The following is a 13,406-nucleotide window of genomic DNA, read 5'->3' as shown; positions in this document are numbered from 1 at the left end:
ACAAAATTTTTGAGGATGCATACATAATTGAACTTGGCAGAAGTTTGATGATGTTCTTTTATCTCTTTTATTATATAGGAACTTGATTTTGGCATGTTTCAGCCAAATGGGAAGCATTATAGTGATGAGCTATGAGTTACATAAATAACTTAATATCTCACTAAATCCAGAAGAACAGTTTTTATTTTCCTTTGTTGATATTTTGTCTTATCCACTAGACATTTTTCACTATTTATAGATTTTGTGCTGGACATTACTTCTTCTGCTGCAGAAATAGTCACTTTCATGTTACTGAAGCTATGTGTAATGACTGCTCTAAATCATTTTATGGCAGAATTAACTGAGCCTGAAAACTCCATTTTTTCAATACTAGTAACAGGTAAAAAATGCGTGTTATAAAGTTTTACAGCACACAGCACAACTGTTACCAATGTATCATTTTAAAGCTATGTACTACTCCTGTTCTCTGACTCTATCAGTGTCCTCTCTCATTGTATCCCATATTGCCTTTTTTTTGTTGCCTGGTGTATGTAATATTTTTGCTTGTAGTGCATTTGTTTTTTTGTCTGTGTTACATTCTTCAATATTTTCCAGTATACCTTGAAACAACACATAGAATCTACACTACTGATGTTTCTAATTGTGATTTAATTGATTAAAAATGTTTTGACAATGGTGCTGACCAATCTCAAGTTGCTGTTGTACTCTGTTTCAGAATCCATTGGTTTGGTACAACAGGGCAGTTTCAGAGGTGGACTACATTGCAGTTGTTTCTGCACTGTCATCTCTAAGTAAAAGCTGTTCTACTTATAACAATATTTTTCAAATTGGTATGACAGTTGTAGAGGAAACAATAAAGAAAAGCCCTTCAGCTGTTAAATTTTTTAATATTAGTTTTCCATATAATTTGAAAAATGATGTCCCAATTAAAACAAAGTGTCATGAAAATTTCCATTTGATGAAACAGTTTGATGATATGGTTATATATGTACACAAAAGTGTGAGTGGTGTAAGAGGACAACCTTTAAAATTAAAAGTGCCTAAAAGAGTGAATAGATGGACAGGATACAAGTCTCTTCCAGATTATTTAGAGCTGTGTAAGAACATTGAGACCATGAAGAAATTAATTGCACAAGAAGAAAGTGTTAGCTTAATTAATACAGAGGATAATTTTGTTATGAGTGCTTTTCTTGAGAGAACAGTACCTGTTCATAATATTGCTGAACATATTAGTAATATCACAGAGAGATCAGTTTCTGCTCCTGCCCATAATATTGCTGAACATATTAGCAATATAACAGATGTTCCTGTGAAAGAATCAAGAAGTCATTTAGATCAAGAATACCAGAGCTTGCAAGAACTACTTCAAAGAAATGAACACAGTACCCATTCCTCAAGAGAAACTGTTGATGGAGATTCTAAGCATCTTATAAATACACATGCTTTCTCAAGAGATGCTTTTGTTACTTCTGTAGATAAATTTCTTGACCTGGATGGATTACTGTAAACTCCCATAACCCACAATCCATTCCATTTAAGGCCAGTACAATACCAAAGAAATGTTTCTCAAATTTAATGTTCACCATGTAGCTTAGATTCATGCTAATTTCTTATTGTACATATCCTGATCCCACATGTGGTTACTTCCACATTGTAGTGTTGCATGTAGATTCTGCATAGCTTTTAAAGAAAATTAATTTATATTTGTGTCCAATTGTGTCTCCTTTCATCTTCATTAATACAAAAGAGGAAGCCTGAATATTGTTTGCCACTAATAACAATCTCTATTTCGTCATTGTTTCATACTCATCAGCCATAGACTTTCTGGTTATACTTAGATATCCAGTAGGCAATGTAAGATTTTATTAATGTCTCATGTGAATTATATCAACTATAGTTTTGAAATTACTGTCAAATGCATGTTTCAAAGAGATTTTTAAATTTAAAAAATACAAATCTTTGAATTGTGATGGCATTTCTCCTATTTTTCAGTTCATTTTTACTCTGTTATGGTTTTGGACTTTATTCTTAAATGGTTTGAATTTTTGCATTATTTTTATTTATTTATTTTGCTCAGTTTGTTCAGTCACAATATCACACTAAAAATATAAACAAATTTTGTCTCAAATAAGTAACAGTTCAAACAAAGCACACCGCATGCAAAACTTTAAGCACCACATACACATACAGAACTCTCCAACTTGAACAAATTTCTGTTAACAGCATTTTTTAAAAAGTATATAAAATATATTTTGCACCAATAGTAGAGTGATATAGTCACAGAAGCAATGTGTTTTACTGGCTAAATGATAAAAATAAAGTAGTAATTGTATTAACTTGTTGTTAAATGAGTTTCTAGATGGAATATGGGAAAACATCAGCAAACTGGAGTCTGTTAGAATTAGCTTTACATTGGTAGGGTAACATGATTTTAGCAGTTTGAGGTTAAAAAGTAATTTTTATGTATGTGGTTTATTCTTAAACAAGGAAGCACATGATTTAAATTTTCCAATGAACTATTGTCACAACCAGGAAACCTGATGCTGTTTATGTTCAACTCATGAAGGTGAACCAAAAAAATGCCGTGATTGCATTGCATACTGATTATTGATATTATGATATTCCTAGTGCATCTATAGATCTGAGCTCTCTACATACTTGTTACTGTACATCTGTTTTGGCATTTTGTATATGTTTTGTTCTTTATTATATTAAGAAAATTGTGGCATGAGAGTGTTATGTGAATAATGTTATTGTTTATGGCTGTTTGCTTGGCAAGATTATCAATTTTCTTGTCAAGTTCTTTACTATAGTGACCTTTTACCACAGGAAGTTTATTATTACATCTCTCCTATAATATTTTTCTAGTTTTTGAGCAATATTTATGGTGTAAACAGCAGAAGTGTTGTTTCATTTATGGTTCTGAAAAGCGAATTGTATGCAATAGTAATTTCTTATGCATATGTGTTTTTTGGGTACAAATTTCTTTCGCTGCAGCTGTAAATGCTGTAGTATACTTGTAAACAGATTGTGGAAATATATATTTTTCTTGTTTTACAGGTGTAGTACAACTGTTGTAGATTACCAGTGGAATGCTCCCAATTTCTGTTTTATCATTGAAGGTGGCATAATTTGAACTGATATTGGGTTTCTAGGTATTATGTTCATTCATATAATTAACTGGAAGTAGTTTCAGAGAGTTTATATACTGTTGATCAAATACTGACACTAGTTTAATCAAAGAGAAAATATTTTCATGCTATATACTATCATATATCATGGGGTATTTGTGTCCTGCACTAAATATGTAATAGCTTAGTGCAGTTTTATCACTTATAATGTCCTAAAAACATCTACCTGCTAGTATTAGTTTCTTTATATGCAGTGGTTTTTCTTTGACATCCACCAGCAGAGCATTTCCTGTGGTAAATCTCAAAGCTCCCACAAGTGTGTGTGTAATCAAACTGTAATATATCCAGTTTTTCCAAAACATTTTGGTTTTTACTGTAGCATAAGTACTATAATGCAGAGTACATCCATGTTACGTTTGGAGCTTATTACTGAGATGTAAAATATTATAATTTGGGGGTGTTTACCAAAGTCAAATTATTGATTCAATAAATTGCTGATTTTATTACAATTATTTATAAGTTTAAAAATATAAGGGATCTATCTCAATTGAGAGCCAAATATCACTCCCAGCAGATGAAAGTGAAATATTGTACATAATATGTCATCTCCAATCAACATATGACTTTGGGCACTAGTAAATGATTTGTCAAATACAACTGCTGTGGGTTTTATTGCTGGTATATTCAGACCAATATCCAAGAAGAGTTTGTGATGGGATGATTATATTAGCTATGATACATGTTGTTGTAGATCTGTGTGAGGTGCAACAAATTGTAGATAAGTTGATATATGAACAGTAATCAGTACAAGAACAGTAGACTACAGAAAAGTGGAGGGTTAGTGTTAGTATGTCACAGTAGGTGTTGATAGCTTGCACTGATCATTTGTGATGATCACTTCCACAGATGGTGATACAGAGAACAGTGAAACAAATGTAGTTCCATGTGGCTGGTCATGACATAGTTCAAAATAAAGTTCAGAATACAGTGAAATTATTGTAAATTCCATACCGAGATAGTCATAATTGCAAAACAGAAACAAGCAGGGTCAGGCACTGAAAAACCATTTAGTACATAGATAAAATATCATGTACCAAATGAGAGAGTCACTGATGGGCAACCAGTCATTGTTTTCATCAGTGGTGCAGTGGTATTGTGTCAGTGCCCATGCGCACCTCACATGCTGACTGCACTTTTCATGGAACTGTGCCTTTACTTAATGGCTATACAGCCAGAGGTTCTTAAATTGGGTGACTGTAATGATACTTGGGTTCAGCAGAGAATCTGAACAACTATTGGATGAAAAGGACCAGTTACACGTCATCATGATCAGTAAGTTTGGGTACTGGTGCTGGCACTATGAGCATAGTGCTAGCTGATCATATGTGTTTGGAGTGCTGTCTGATCCTGCCTGCAAGGGAGCAGGTGTCAGTAGTAGTCAAGAGGGGAGGAATAGTCTTACCTCAGTTGGTAGTTCATAATTTTGTCAACAGAGCACCACTGTCTTTTTCGAGCTGAATAGGGGGTTGTGACTAGAGCCTGAAGTGACTTATGGAGTGAAGATTTTTTCACCTCTATTGGCTCCCATCTTTGCACACTGTTGACCTCCAGCTTGTAATGCAACTGGTCAGAGCCTTATTTTCACTAGAACTGGAACAAACAACACGTGCAAACAACTAGAGTACTCCGTGCAAATAACTAGAGTACTCGACACATACAAATACTCAGAGTATCCAATACTCTAAGATGACTAGATCACACTATACACAGACATTTCCCTGCAATTATAAAAATATTTACTTCTTATTTTTCTAGTAAAGAGACCATAAAAATACATGGTCAGCAAGTATCACAACTAACTATGCGTTTTCTAAGTTTTGGAAAGATATTTAAATTAATAATTATTATTGTTATAATCATTATTTCTGTGATTTATTTTCAGTAATAGTTTGAGAACATTAAGAAATTAAACATATATAAATTCCTATGGATGTAAAAATCTATGTAAGATTGCTGTGCTGACAATTTCGTATCTCTGTCTTCTTGACTTAACATGTTTTGGTGCATGTTTATAGTATTGGTCTGGAGTCTATTCTATTGTGTTGTATGTTGAAGTTGGAGTGTGTGCTTGATAGGAGAGTGTTGTGGTTGTTGTTGACAACTATTTGTAATTTTGTCAGTATGGAAACATAAAAATGTTACATTTTATGCACCCAGTGTTCTCATCTCGGAGACAAAAACCTGGATCATTCTGCATAGATGAAAATCATTCTTACAATGAGCCACATTGTTGAGTAAAATATAATTTATTACTGCATGACTTTCTTTCATACAGGTTTATTAGTTGCTCTATGCTAGTGTATCAGATGCCAAAAAAATATATGTAAAAAAAAAGATGATGTGACTTACCAAACGAAAGCGCTGGCAGGTCGATAGACACACAAACAAACACAAACATACACACAAAATTCTAGCTTTCGCAACCAACGGTTGCTTCATCAGGAAAGAGGGAAGGAGAGGGAAAGACGAAAGGATGTGGGTTTTAAGGGAGAGGGTAAGGAGTTATTCCAATCCCGGGAGTGGAAAGACTTACCTTAGGGGGAAAAAGGACAGGTATACACTCGCACACACACACATATCCATCCGCACCTACACGATATGTCTGCTTGTGTCTGTATATGTGTGGATGGATATGTGTGTGTGTGCGAGTGTATACCTGTCCTTTTTTCCCCCTAAGGTAAGTCTTTCCGCTCCTGGGACTGGAATGACTCCTTACCCTCTCCCTTAAAACCCACATCCTTTCGTCTTTCCCTCTCCTTCCCTCTTTCCTGACGAGGCAACCGTTGGTTGCGAAAGCTAGAATTTTGTGTGTATGTTTGTGTTTGTATGTGTGTCTATCGACCTGCCAGCGCTTTCGTTTGGTAAGTCATATCATCTTTGTTTTTACATATATTTTTCCCACGTGGAATTTTTTCCTCTATTATATTCATATCATTAATTAGATGCCAAAAAATGTACTTAATATGATATTTTTCAAATTTGAAAATTTTAACAGTTATTCACAATAACAGGGAGGGGGTCATATGGGTACTCTCTCCAAGGTGTTTACAGATCAAGAAAGAGAAATTATTCCATGGGAAGCAAAGCCAATGATATTGCTGTGGATGGATTGATGCTAAATATAAAAATTAGTTGTAGGTGACAGTAATACAATGAACAACAGTCAACCTCTGCACTGGACTCTTGAGTGCTTGGACACATCAAGATAATACAGTGATTTATTTATGTCATGTGGAAGTATAGGAACAATGACAGTCGCCAAACTCAGATCTGATGCAGCAATGGATGGATGTGAGAATTTAACAGAGTTGTGAGACCTTACCAAAACAGTTAGATGAGATTTAGAAGATGGCGTTGATAGATCAGTGCTGTAAGACATCAATATCCACAAAAAAACCTGTGCACAACATTTCAGCATGTAAGGAATGTGAAAAATGTGTTCAGAAGGGCGTCATTTGTCTGAAATGTAACTTCTTGCATGAAAGATGTGCAAAAGTTAATTTAAAATTTATTAATGACGATTTTTTTGTGGTTGTGTAATGACTATGAATGTGAAAAAAAGTTGGAACTGATGAAACGTGTGAGCTCAAAAAACAAAACCATTAAGCAATTAAATAGTGATATGGAAACTCTCAGAAACGAAACTGCATTATTAAAAGAAGAAAATGTGAAACTTTCAAGAGAGAAGAAAACATACTCTGAAGTTGTTAAATGTAGGACTACAAGTGAAATTCATGAATAAAATGAGAAATTCTGTTGTGAAAAATGATCGTATACTAAACCCTATAAACAAAATATTAACCATTCTCTGATGATGACGCAAAATGCGAAAAATAATCCTACGAATGCTGAAAATGAAGAAAAAAACGACTCAAAACGTGTGAAACTATCAAAGATATACAAATGGAAAAATTAAAGAAACATAAAGAGAACCACTAATTATGAAGAGAAGCAGTGTATCGAAAACAAATTTCTGTTACTTGGCGATTCTCTTATGAAACGAATCAAAGTCCCGAAGTGTAAAATCAATGTTCGACATGGAATTGGGCTACATCAGATGACTAAACACCTGAAAAACAATTTCAGTACCAACAAAAAGTAAAGGAAGGTGAAACAACAGCCAGAACCAAAATAAATAAAGATGTTTTTGTGCATGTGGGGATGGATTCTCTTCGCAGCTGCAGTGAAAGTGAGCTAATTAACAAACCAAGAAACATAATCAGAACAACCAAAAATACGTATTCTGGATCCAAGTGGAATTTTACTCAAAAGATCAGTGAGTGATAGCTACATAGACAGGATAAATAACTGGGTGTGAAATCTGTGTGATACTTTAGGGACTGTATTTATAGATCTTAATAAGTTTGTTACCAAAAAGTGTCTAGGACAATGTTCATCTGAATAGATTAGGCACCAAAACTTTCAGTAAAGTGTAGGCTGATGTGTGTGCTTATATAAGAAACATGAGAGACTGACTTTTACTAAAGGGGGTGATAATTTATAAGTAAGACTAAAAAATATTAGATGTATTTCCGTCAGTAAAACAGATCATCTAATGGTACTAGAAAAAAATGAAAAACAGAAGTCAGAAATACAATGCAGGCTTTCACGATCAGCATTGTCTTTACTTAAAACTTCTGGGCTGATAGGCCTTGGTCGATATATAAGACTCTCCCCTGATGTTTCGTCTCCAACTGCGGGAGACATCCTCTGAGGTAAAGCACCGAACTGCAAAGAGAACTCGAGGAAGCGGTGATTATATAGGCACTGTCCATCACATGGTATTGACTATGAGACTGTCTCTGGTAATGCCAACATTCTTGACTGAAAGTAATTGATTGTCATGCTTGTGGTGCAACCCTGACATCCAAATTTTATACATTTTAGCACCTTAATCTTTCCTGTTAAAATTATTATGGTGTTTATCAATCTAGATAGCCTCTCTATACAAGCACACATAATAATGCTAGGTTTTAGATATGATGCCCGTCTTGCTGAATTTTATTTCGTGATCACCTTCCTGGTAAACATGTTCTGCTATGGATGATTTATCTGTGTGACCTAGGCGGCAATTCCTCTATGTTCAACAAGATGGGTGTTCACACTTCTCTTTGTGGTACCAAAATAAACCTGTCCACAACTACAAGGAATTTTATATACCGCCATTGTAGCCAAAGGGTGTCGTGCATCTTTTGCCAATCTTAAATATTCTTCTATTTTCCTGGCAGGTCTGAAAATAGACTCCACCCCCTACTTGCTTAACACTTTTCCAATGCGATCTGTGACCTGACTAATGAATGGAAGAAAAACCGTGCCTTTGGGCGATTGTTCGTCATTGCTCCTGATTCTCTGCCTAGAGTGAAGTGCTCGATTTATATGCTTGCTAGAATAGCCATTCTTCATGAAAGATGACTGTAGACGTTCTGTCTCATCTTTTAAATAAACAGGTTCACAAATTTTGTACACTCTGCCTGCCAGGGTTTTCATTACACCTCTTTTTTGTCTAGGATGGTGGTGGAGTCTTTAAGCAGATAACAATCAGTATGTGTGGCCTTTCTATACACCTTACGGCCAAACATTCCGTCCTGTCATTTAATCACAAACACATCCAGGAAATTCAATTGCCCATCACTCTTTGTCTCTATAGTAAATAGGATTTTTGAATTAATGCTGTATAAATGTATCAGGAAGGCATCCAACTCATCTGCTCCATGTGTCCATACTACAAACGTGTCATCAATTTAGCGATACCATCTGGCTGGTCTCTTAGTGGCAGTGTGTAACGCCCATTGTTCAAAAGCCTCCATAAACAAGTTAGCCACAGTAGGACTAAGAGGACTACCCATAGCCACACCATCAATCTGTTTGTAAAAGTCACTATTGTATTGAAAGTAGGTTGTGGTGAGGCAGGATCAGAATAATGCCACAATACTGGTAGGAAAAATATCCACTATGCATAAGATAGCTTTTTATATATGAAGTCTTCATGGGTTGTCAGCCAAGTAGCATCATCGTCTCATAGCAACGTTTCAATGAAATGCATCTCCAGCTTCATATATGAAATTTGCTGAGAAAACCTGCACTCTCATATAAGATAGCTTTGTTTTCCGGAGTCATGGTAAATAATGACACAGTATCAAAACTGATGAGGATATCATCCGGGCCCATGCTCATTTCCTGTAACTTGTCAATGAAATGAGCTGAATTTTTAATATGACTATCCATCCTACCAACATGAGGTTACAGCAATGGGGCAAGGTGTTTAGCTAACTCATGTGTTGGTCCATCTATTTTCAGACCCACCAGGAAAATAAAAGAATATTTAAGATCGGCAAAAGATGCATGACACCCTTTGGCTACACTGGTGGTATATAAAATTCCTTGTGGTTGTGGACAGGTTTATATTGGTACCACAAAGAGAAGTGTGAACAACTGTCTTGTTGAACATAAGAGGAATTGCCGCATGGGTCACATGGATAAATCAGCAATAGCAGATCATGTTTACCAGGAAGGTGATCATGAAATAAAATTCAGTGAGATGAGCGTCATATCTAAAACCTCACATTATTAAGCACAAATGTATAGATAGGCTATCAAGATTGATAAACACCATGATAATTTTAACAGGAAAAACGAAGATGTTAAACTGGATAAAATTTGGATTTCAGCATTGCATTGCAAACGTGATGGTCGATTACTTTCAGTCGAGAATAGTGGCATTACCAGAGACAGTCTCATAGCTGACACCACATGATGGACAGTGGTGCCCTCTGTACTGCCTATGTAATCACTGCTTCCTCAAGTTCTCATATCAGTCTGCCGCTTTACCTTGGAGGATGTCTCCCGCAGTCGGAGACAAAATGTCAGGGGAGAGTTTTATAATAATAAATGAAAAGCACCAGTTTGCTTTTGTTCTACAATATTATTTTTATTGCTAACCGGTTTTCGGCTTACAAGGCCATCTTCAGACATTTGTAGAACAAAAGCAAACTGGTGCTTTTCATTTATTATTATAATGTTGTTCTACCAAGAACCGACGGAAGATTCTGTTAATATGAGAGTTTTATACATTGACCACAGACTATCAGCCCAGAAGTTTTAAGTGAAGAAGTCAGAAAGCAAAGCAAAGGTAAGTGCTCAACCTAGTAATCCAGAAAAAAATGGTTCATAATTATATGCTGTTCCATCAGAATGTTCAGTCTGTGTGCAATAAATTAATAGAATTGGAAATAATGCTTCAAATGAATTAAATGACACTTCTGTGCTATGTCTTAATGAGCACTGGTTAAGAGAGGATATATTACAAACTATAAACATAACAAACTATGAATTGGGAGACTACACTTGTAAAAAGCAACTTCAATGTCGTGGAAACTGCATCTTTGTCAGAAAAGGAATAGCTTACAAAAATACGGAACAACTAAAGACACTAAATAGGGAAAGGATTTTGAGATATCATCCATAGAATTACCATTACACAAAAAACTGTAGTATGCCTTTACAGATCTCCTGATGAAGACATAAAAAACTTTCTTCAACATATGGAAAAAAACGTTAATTCTAACTTTAAAAAATAAACAAACACTCCTCATATGCGGTGATTTCAGTATAGACTTTAGCAAACCTCATAAAATAAGAACATAACTGTTGAATCTCTTAGTTCCTTACAACATGAAAATCACAATACATTCCCCAACATGAGGAACCTGCTCTACAAAATCCACAATAGACTAAATAATAATTAACCATAATCAACAACATTACAAAGCAGAAATAATAAACACTGGACTTGGAGACCACTATGGACGAACCATAAGTTTCAATATTGAATGAGACATATGAGACCAGATCTTACAAACATCAGAACATTTAAATATTTAGAAATCATTTAAAGAAAGAATCATGGGAACAAATTTATGCTGCTGGAAATATATCTGACAAATTTAATATCTTTATGGATGCAATTAAATATCATTTTGATGTAGCATTTACATTTAAAATTAGGACATCAAAAATCACTCACACAAACAAATGGATTACTACAGGTATCAGAAAATCATGTGCAGAGAAAGAACTCTGCTACGAAGTTACAAAATCATGACACAGAACACCAGAATTTGATAGGTATTCTATAAACTATAAAATAAGTCTGAGGAACATAATAAAAAGTGCCAAAATGATGGGAAATGACAGATACATAAGAAATGCATCCAATAAAATGAAAGCTGTTTGGAATATTGTATAGAAAGAAACAGGAAGTAACAAAACAAAAACTAATAATATACAGTTGAATGAAAATTCTCACGCTATTTGCAAACCAAAGAAGGTAGCTAATACATTTCACAATTATTTAGTAAATGTGGCAGAAAAATTTATCAAGCAAAAGGTCACCTATAAACATCCCTTACAAATAACATCAAAAACTGAATAGATAGAAAACACAATATTTCTCATACCAACTAATACACGAGAAGTGCAGCAATAAATCAAGCTTCTAAAATCAAAACATTCATCAAGAGTAGATAACATACCAGATTGTGATGTAAAAAAATCTGTGGGCTTAATTTCTGAACCACTGATGTATCTTGTAAATGTGTCCTACTCATCTGGCAGCTTGCCAACATGTTTAAAAATAGCTTAAGTGAAACCACTACACAAAAAAGGAAGTCAGGAAGAGGTGTCAAACTACAGACCAGTTTCTCTACTGTCTGTGTTTTCAAAAATTCTTGAGAAACTCTTTTATAAAAGACTGTCAAATCTCATAAATGAATATAATACACTAATGGCATTTCAGCATGGTTTTAGCAGAAATCACTCTACTGAAACAGCATTTTTTTCTTTTCTGTGTGAAACTCTACAGGCCCTAGATAGGCAGGAACATACCGCAAGCATATTCTTAGGCTTGTTGAAAGCATTTGATACCATCAGTCATGATAAATTACTAGGTAAGATTCAGAACTGGGGTATTAGGGGAGCAGCGCATATCTGGATTAAATCATACCTCCATGAAAGAAAACAGCTCATAGAGATAACACATGAAGTACACGGAACAGTCAAACCTCACCAGTCAGATCTATTAATGGTGAAACATGGAGTTCTCCAAGATTCCATATTGGGTCCAATTCTCATCTTACTATATGTAAACAGTTTACATACAAACAGTAAAAACAGTAAGCTATATCAATTTGCAGATGACACCAGCATGTTAATTACAGGAAGTAGCAAAGAAAACTTTGTAAATGACATTAAGACCAACACAGGGAAGATAGTACAATACTTTGATGCAAAGAGTTTGATTATAAATCTTGAAAAAACTGTTGAAATGAACATTTTCACCACCCAGAATAGGACACCACCAAATCCTCCTGCAGAAATAAGTGGACAAAAAATTGAGAAAACAGGAAGTACAAAATTTCTCGGTATATAGATTCAACAAAACATGAAATGGGATACACATGTGGACTATGTGAACAAAAAACTGAGCAAAACATGTTTGGCAATGAGAGTAATAAGAAACTGTATATCACATGATAATCTCAGGACCATATATTTTGCTTGTGTTCATTCAACATTCAAATATGGTGCAGTGTTTTGGGAAAATTGAGGAGCTAGTCAGGAATAGTTTAGATTGCAGAAAAAGATTATTAGATTAATGGAAGGGTTAGATCAAAGATCATCATGCAAGCCACTATTTACAAAAAATAAAATATTACTACTTCCAAGTATTTATATACTTGATAATGTAATTATTATAAAAGAAAAACAGTGACAGTCTGAGAAGCACCCATGATGAATCTGTACAGAGCTACCACACAAGACAAATAAAGATGTACATGTACAAAAGACAAACACAGCACTATGACAGAAAGGCATACTCCACCCTGGCATCAAATTGTACAATGCGCTACACAAATCCACAAAAATAATAATGGACTTAAACAAGTTCTAACCAACTGTGAAGGATTATTTGGTCGAACTCTGCTTCTATACAGTAAGGGAATACCTAGAAAAACAAAATTGCATCACTGATTAAGATTACTGTTATAAAATGTGGAGAGTAAGAAAATATTGTCTAATTTTATCTTTTGTTAAAATGATATCTGAAAAAAAGAAAAAATCAAGGAATGTGTATAGTAACTAATGAATGGTCAATATCTTTTGTACACTCTACTGTTGATGATTCAAAGGACCAAAAATAAAATAAAATAAAAATAA

The 13,406-nt window shown here is 34.5% G+C and overlaps 1 protein-coding gene across 9 annotated transcripts in view; it reads left to right on the top strand.

The window, feature by feature from the left end:
* LOC126236662 (uncharacterized) overlaps nt 1-5,006 on the top strand; it is a 295,980-nt gene extending 290,974 nt beyond the window's left edge. For all 9 annotated transcript variants that reach the window (XM_049946131.1, XM_049946135.1, XM_049946136.1 and 6 more), the window contains one exon: nt 716-5,006. In XM_049946131.1, the coding sequence (XP_049802088.1) occupies nt 716-1,507 (792 nt within the window). In that variant the 3' untranslated portion in view covers nt 1,508-5,006. The remainder of the gene's footprint in view (nt 1-715) is intronic.
* Nucleotides 5,007-13,406: the final 8,400 nt, after the last annotated feature.

This window comes from Schistocerca nitens, chromosome 2 (genome assembly GCF_023898315.1).
Source record: "Schistocerca nitens isolate TAMUIC-IGC-003100 chromosome 2, iqSchNite1.1, whole genome shotgun sequence".
In the NCBI taxonomy this organism is placed as follows: domain Eukaryota; kingdom Metazoa; phylum Arthropoda; class Insecta; order Orthoptera; family Acrididae; genus Schistocerca; species Schistocerca nitens.
Note: the sequence above shows the minus strand (reverse complement) of the source record. Positions and strands in the feature narration are given on the sequence as shown.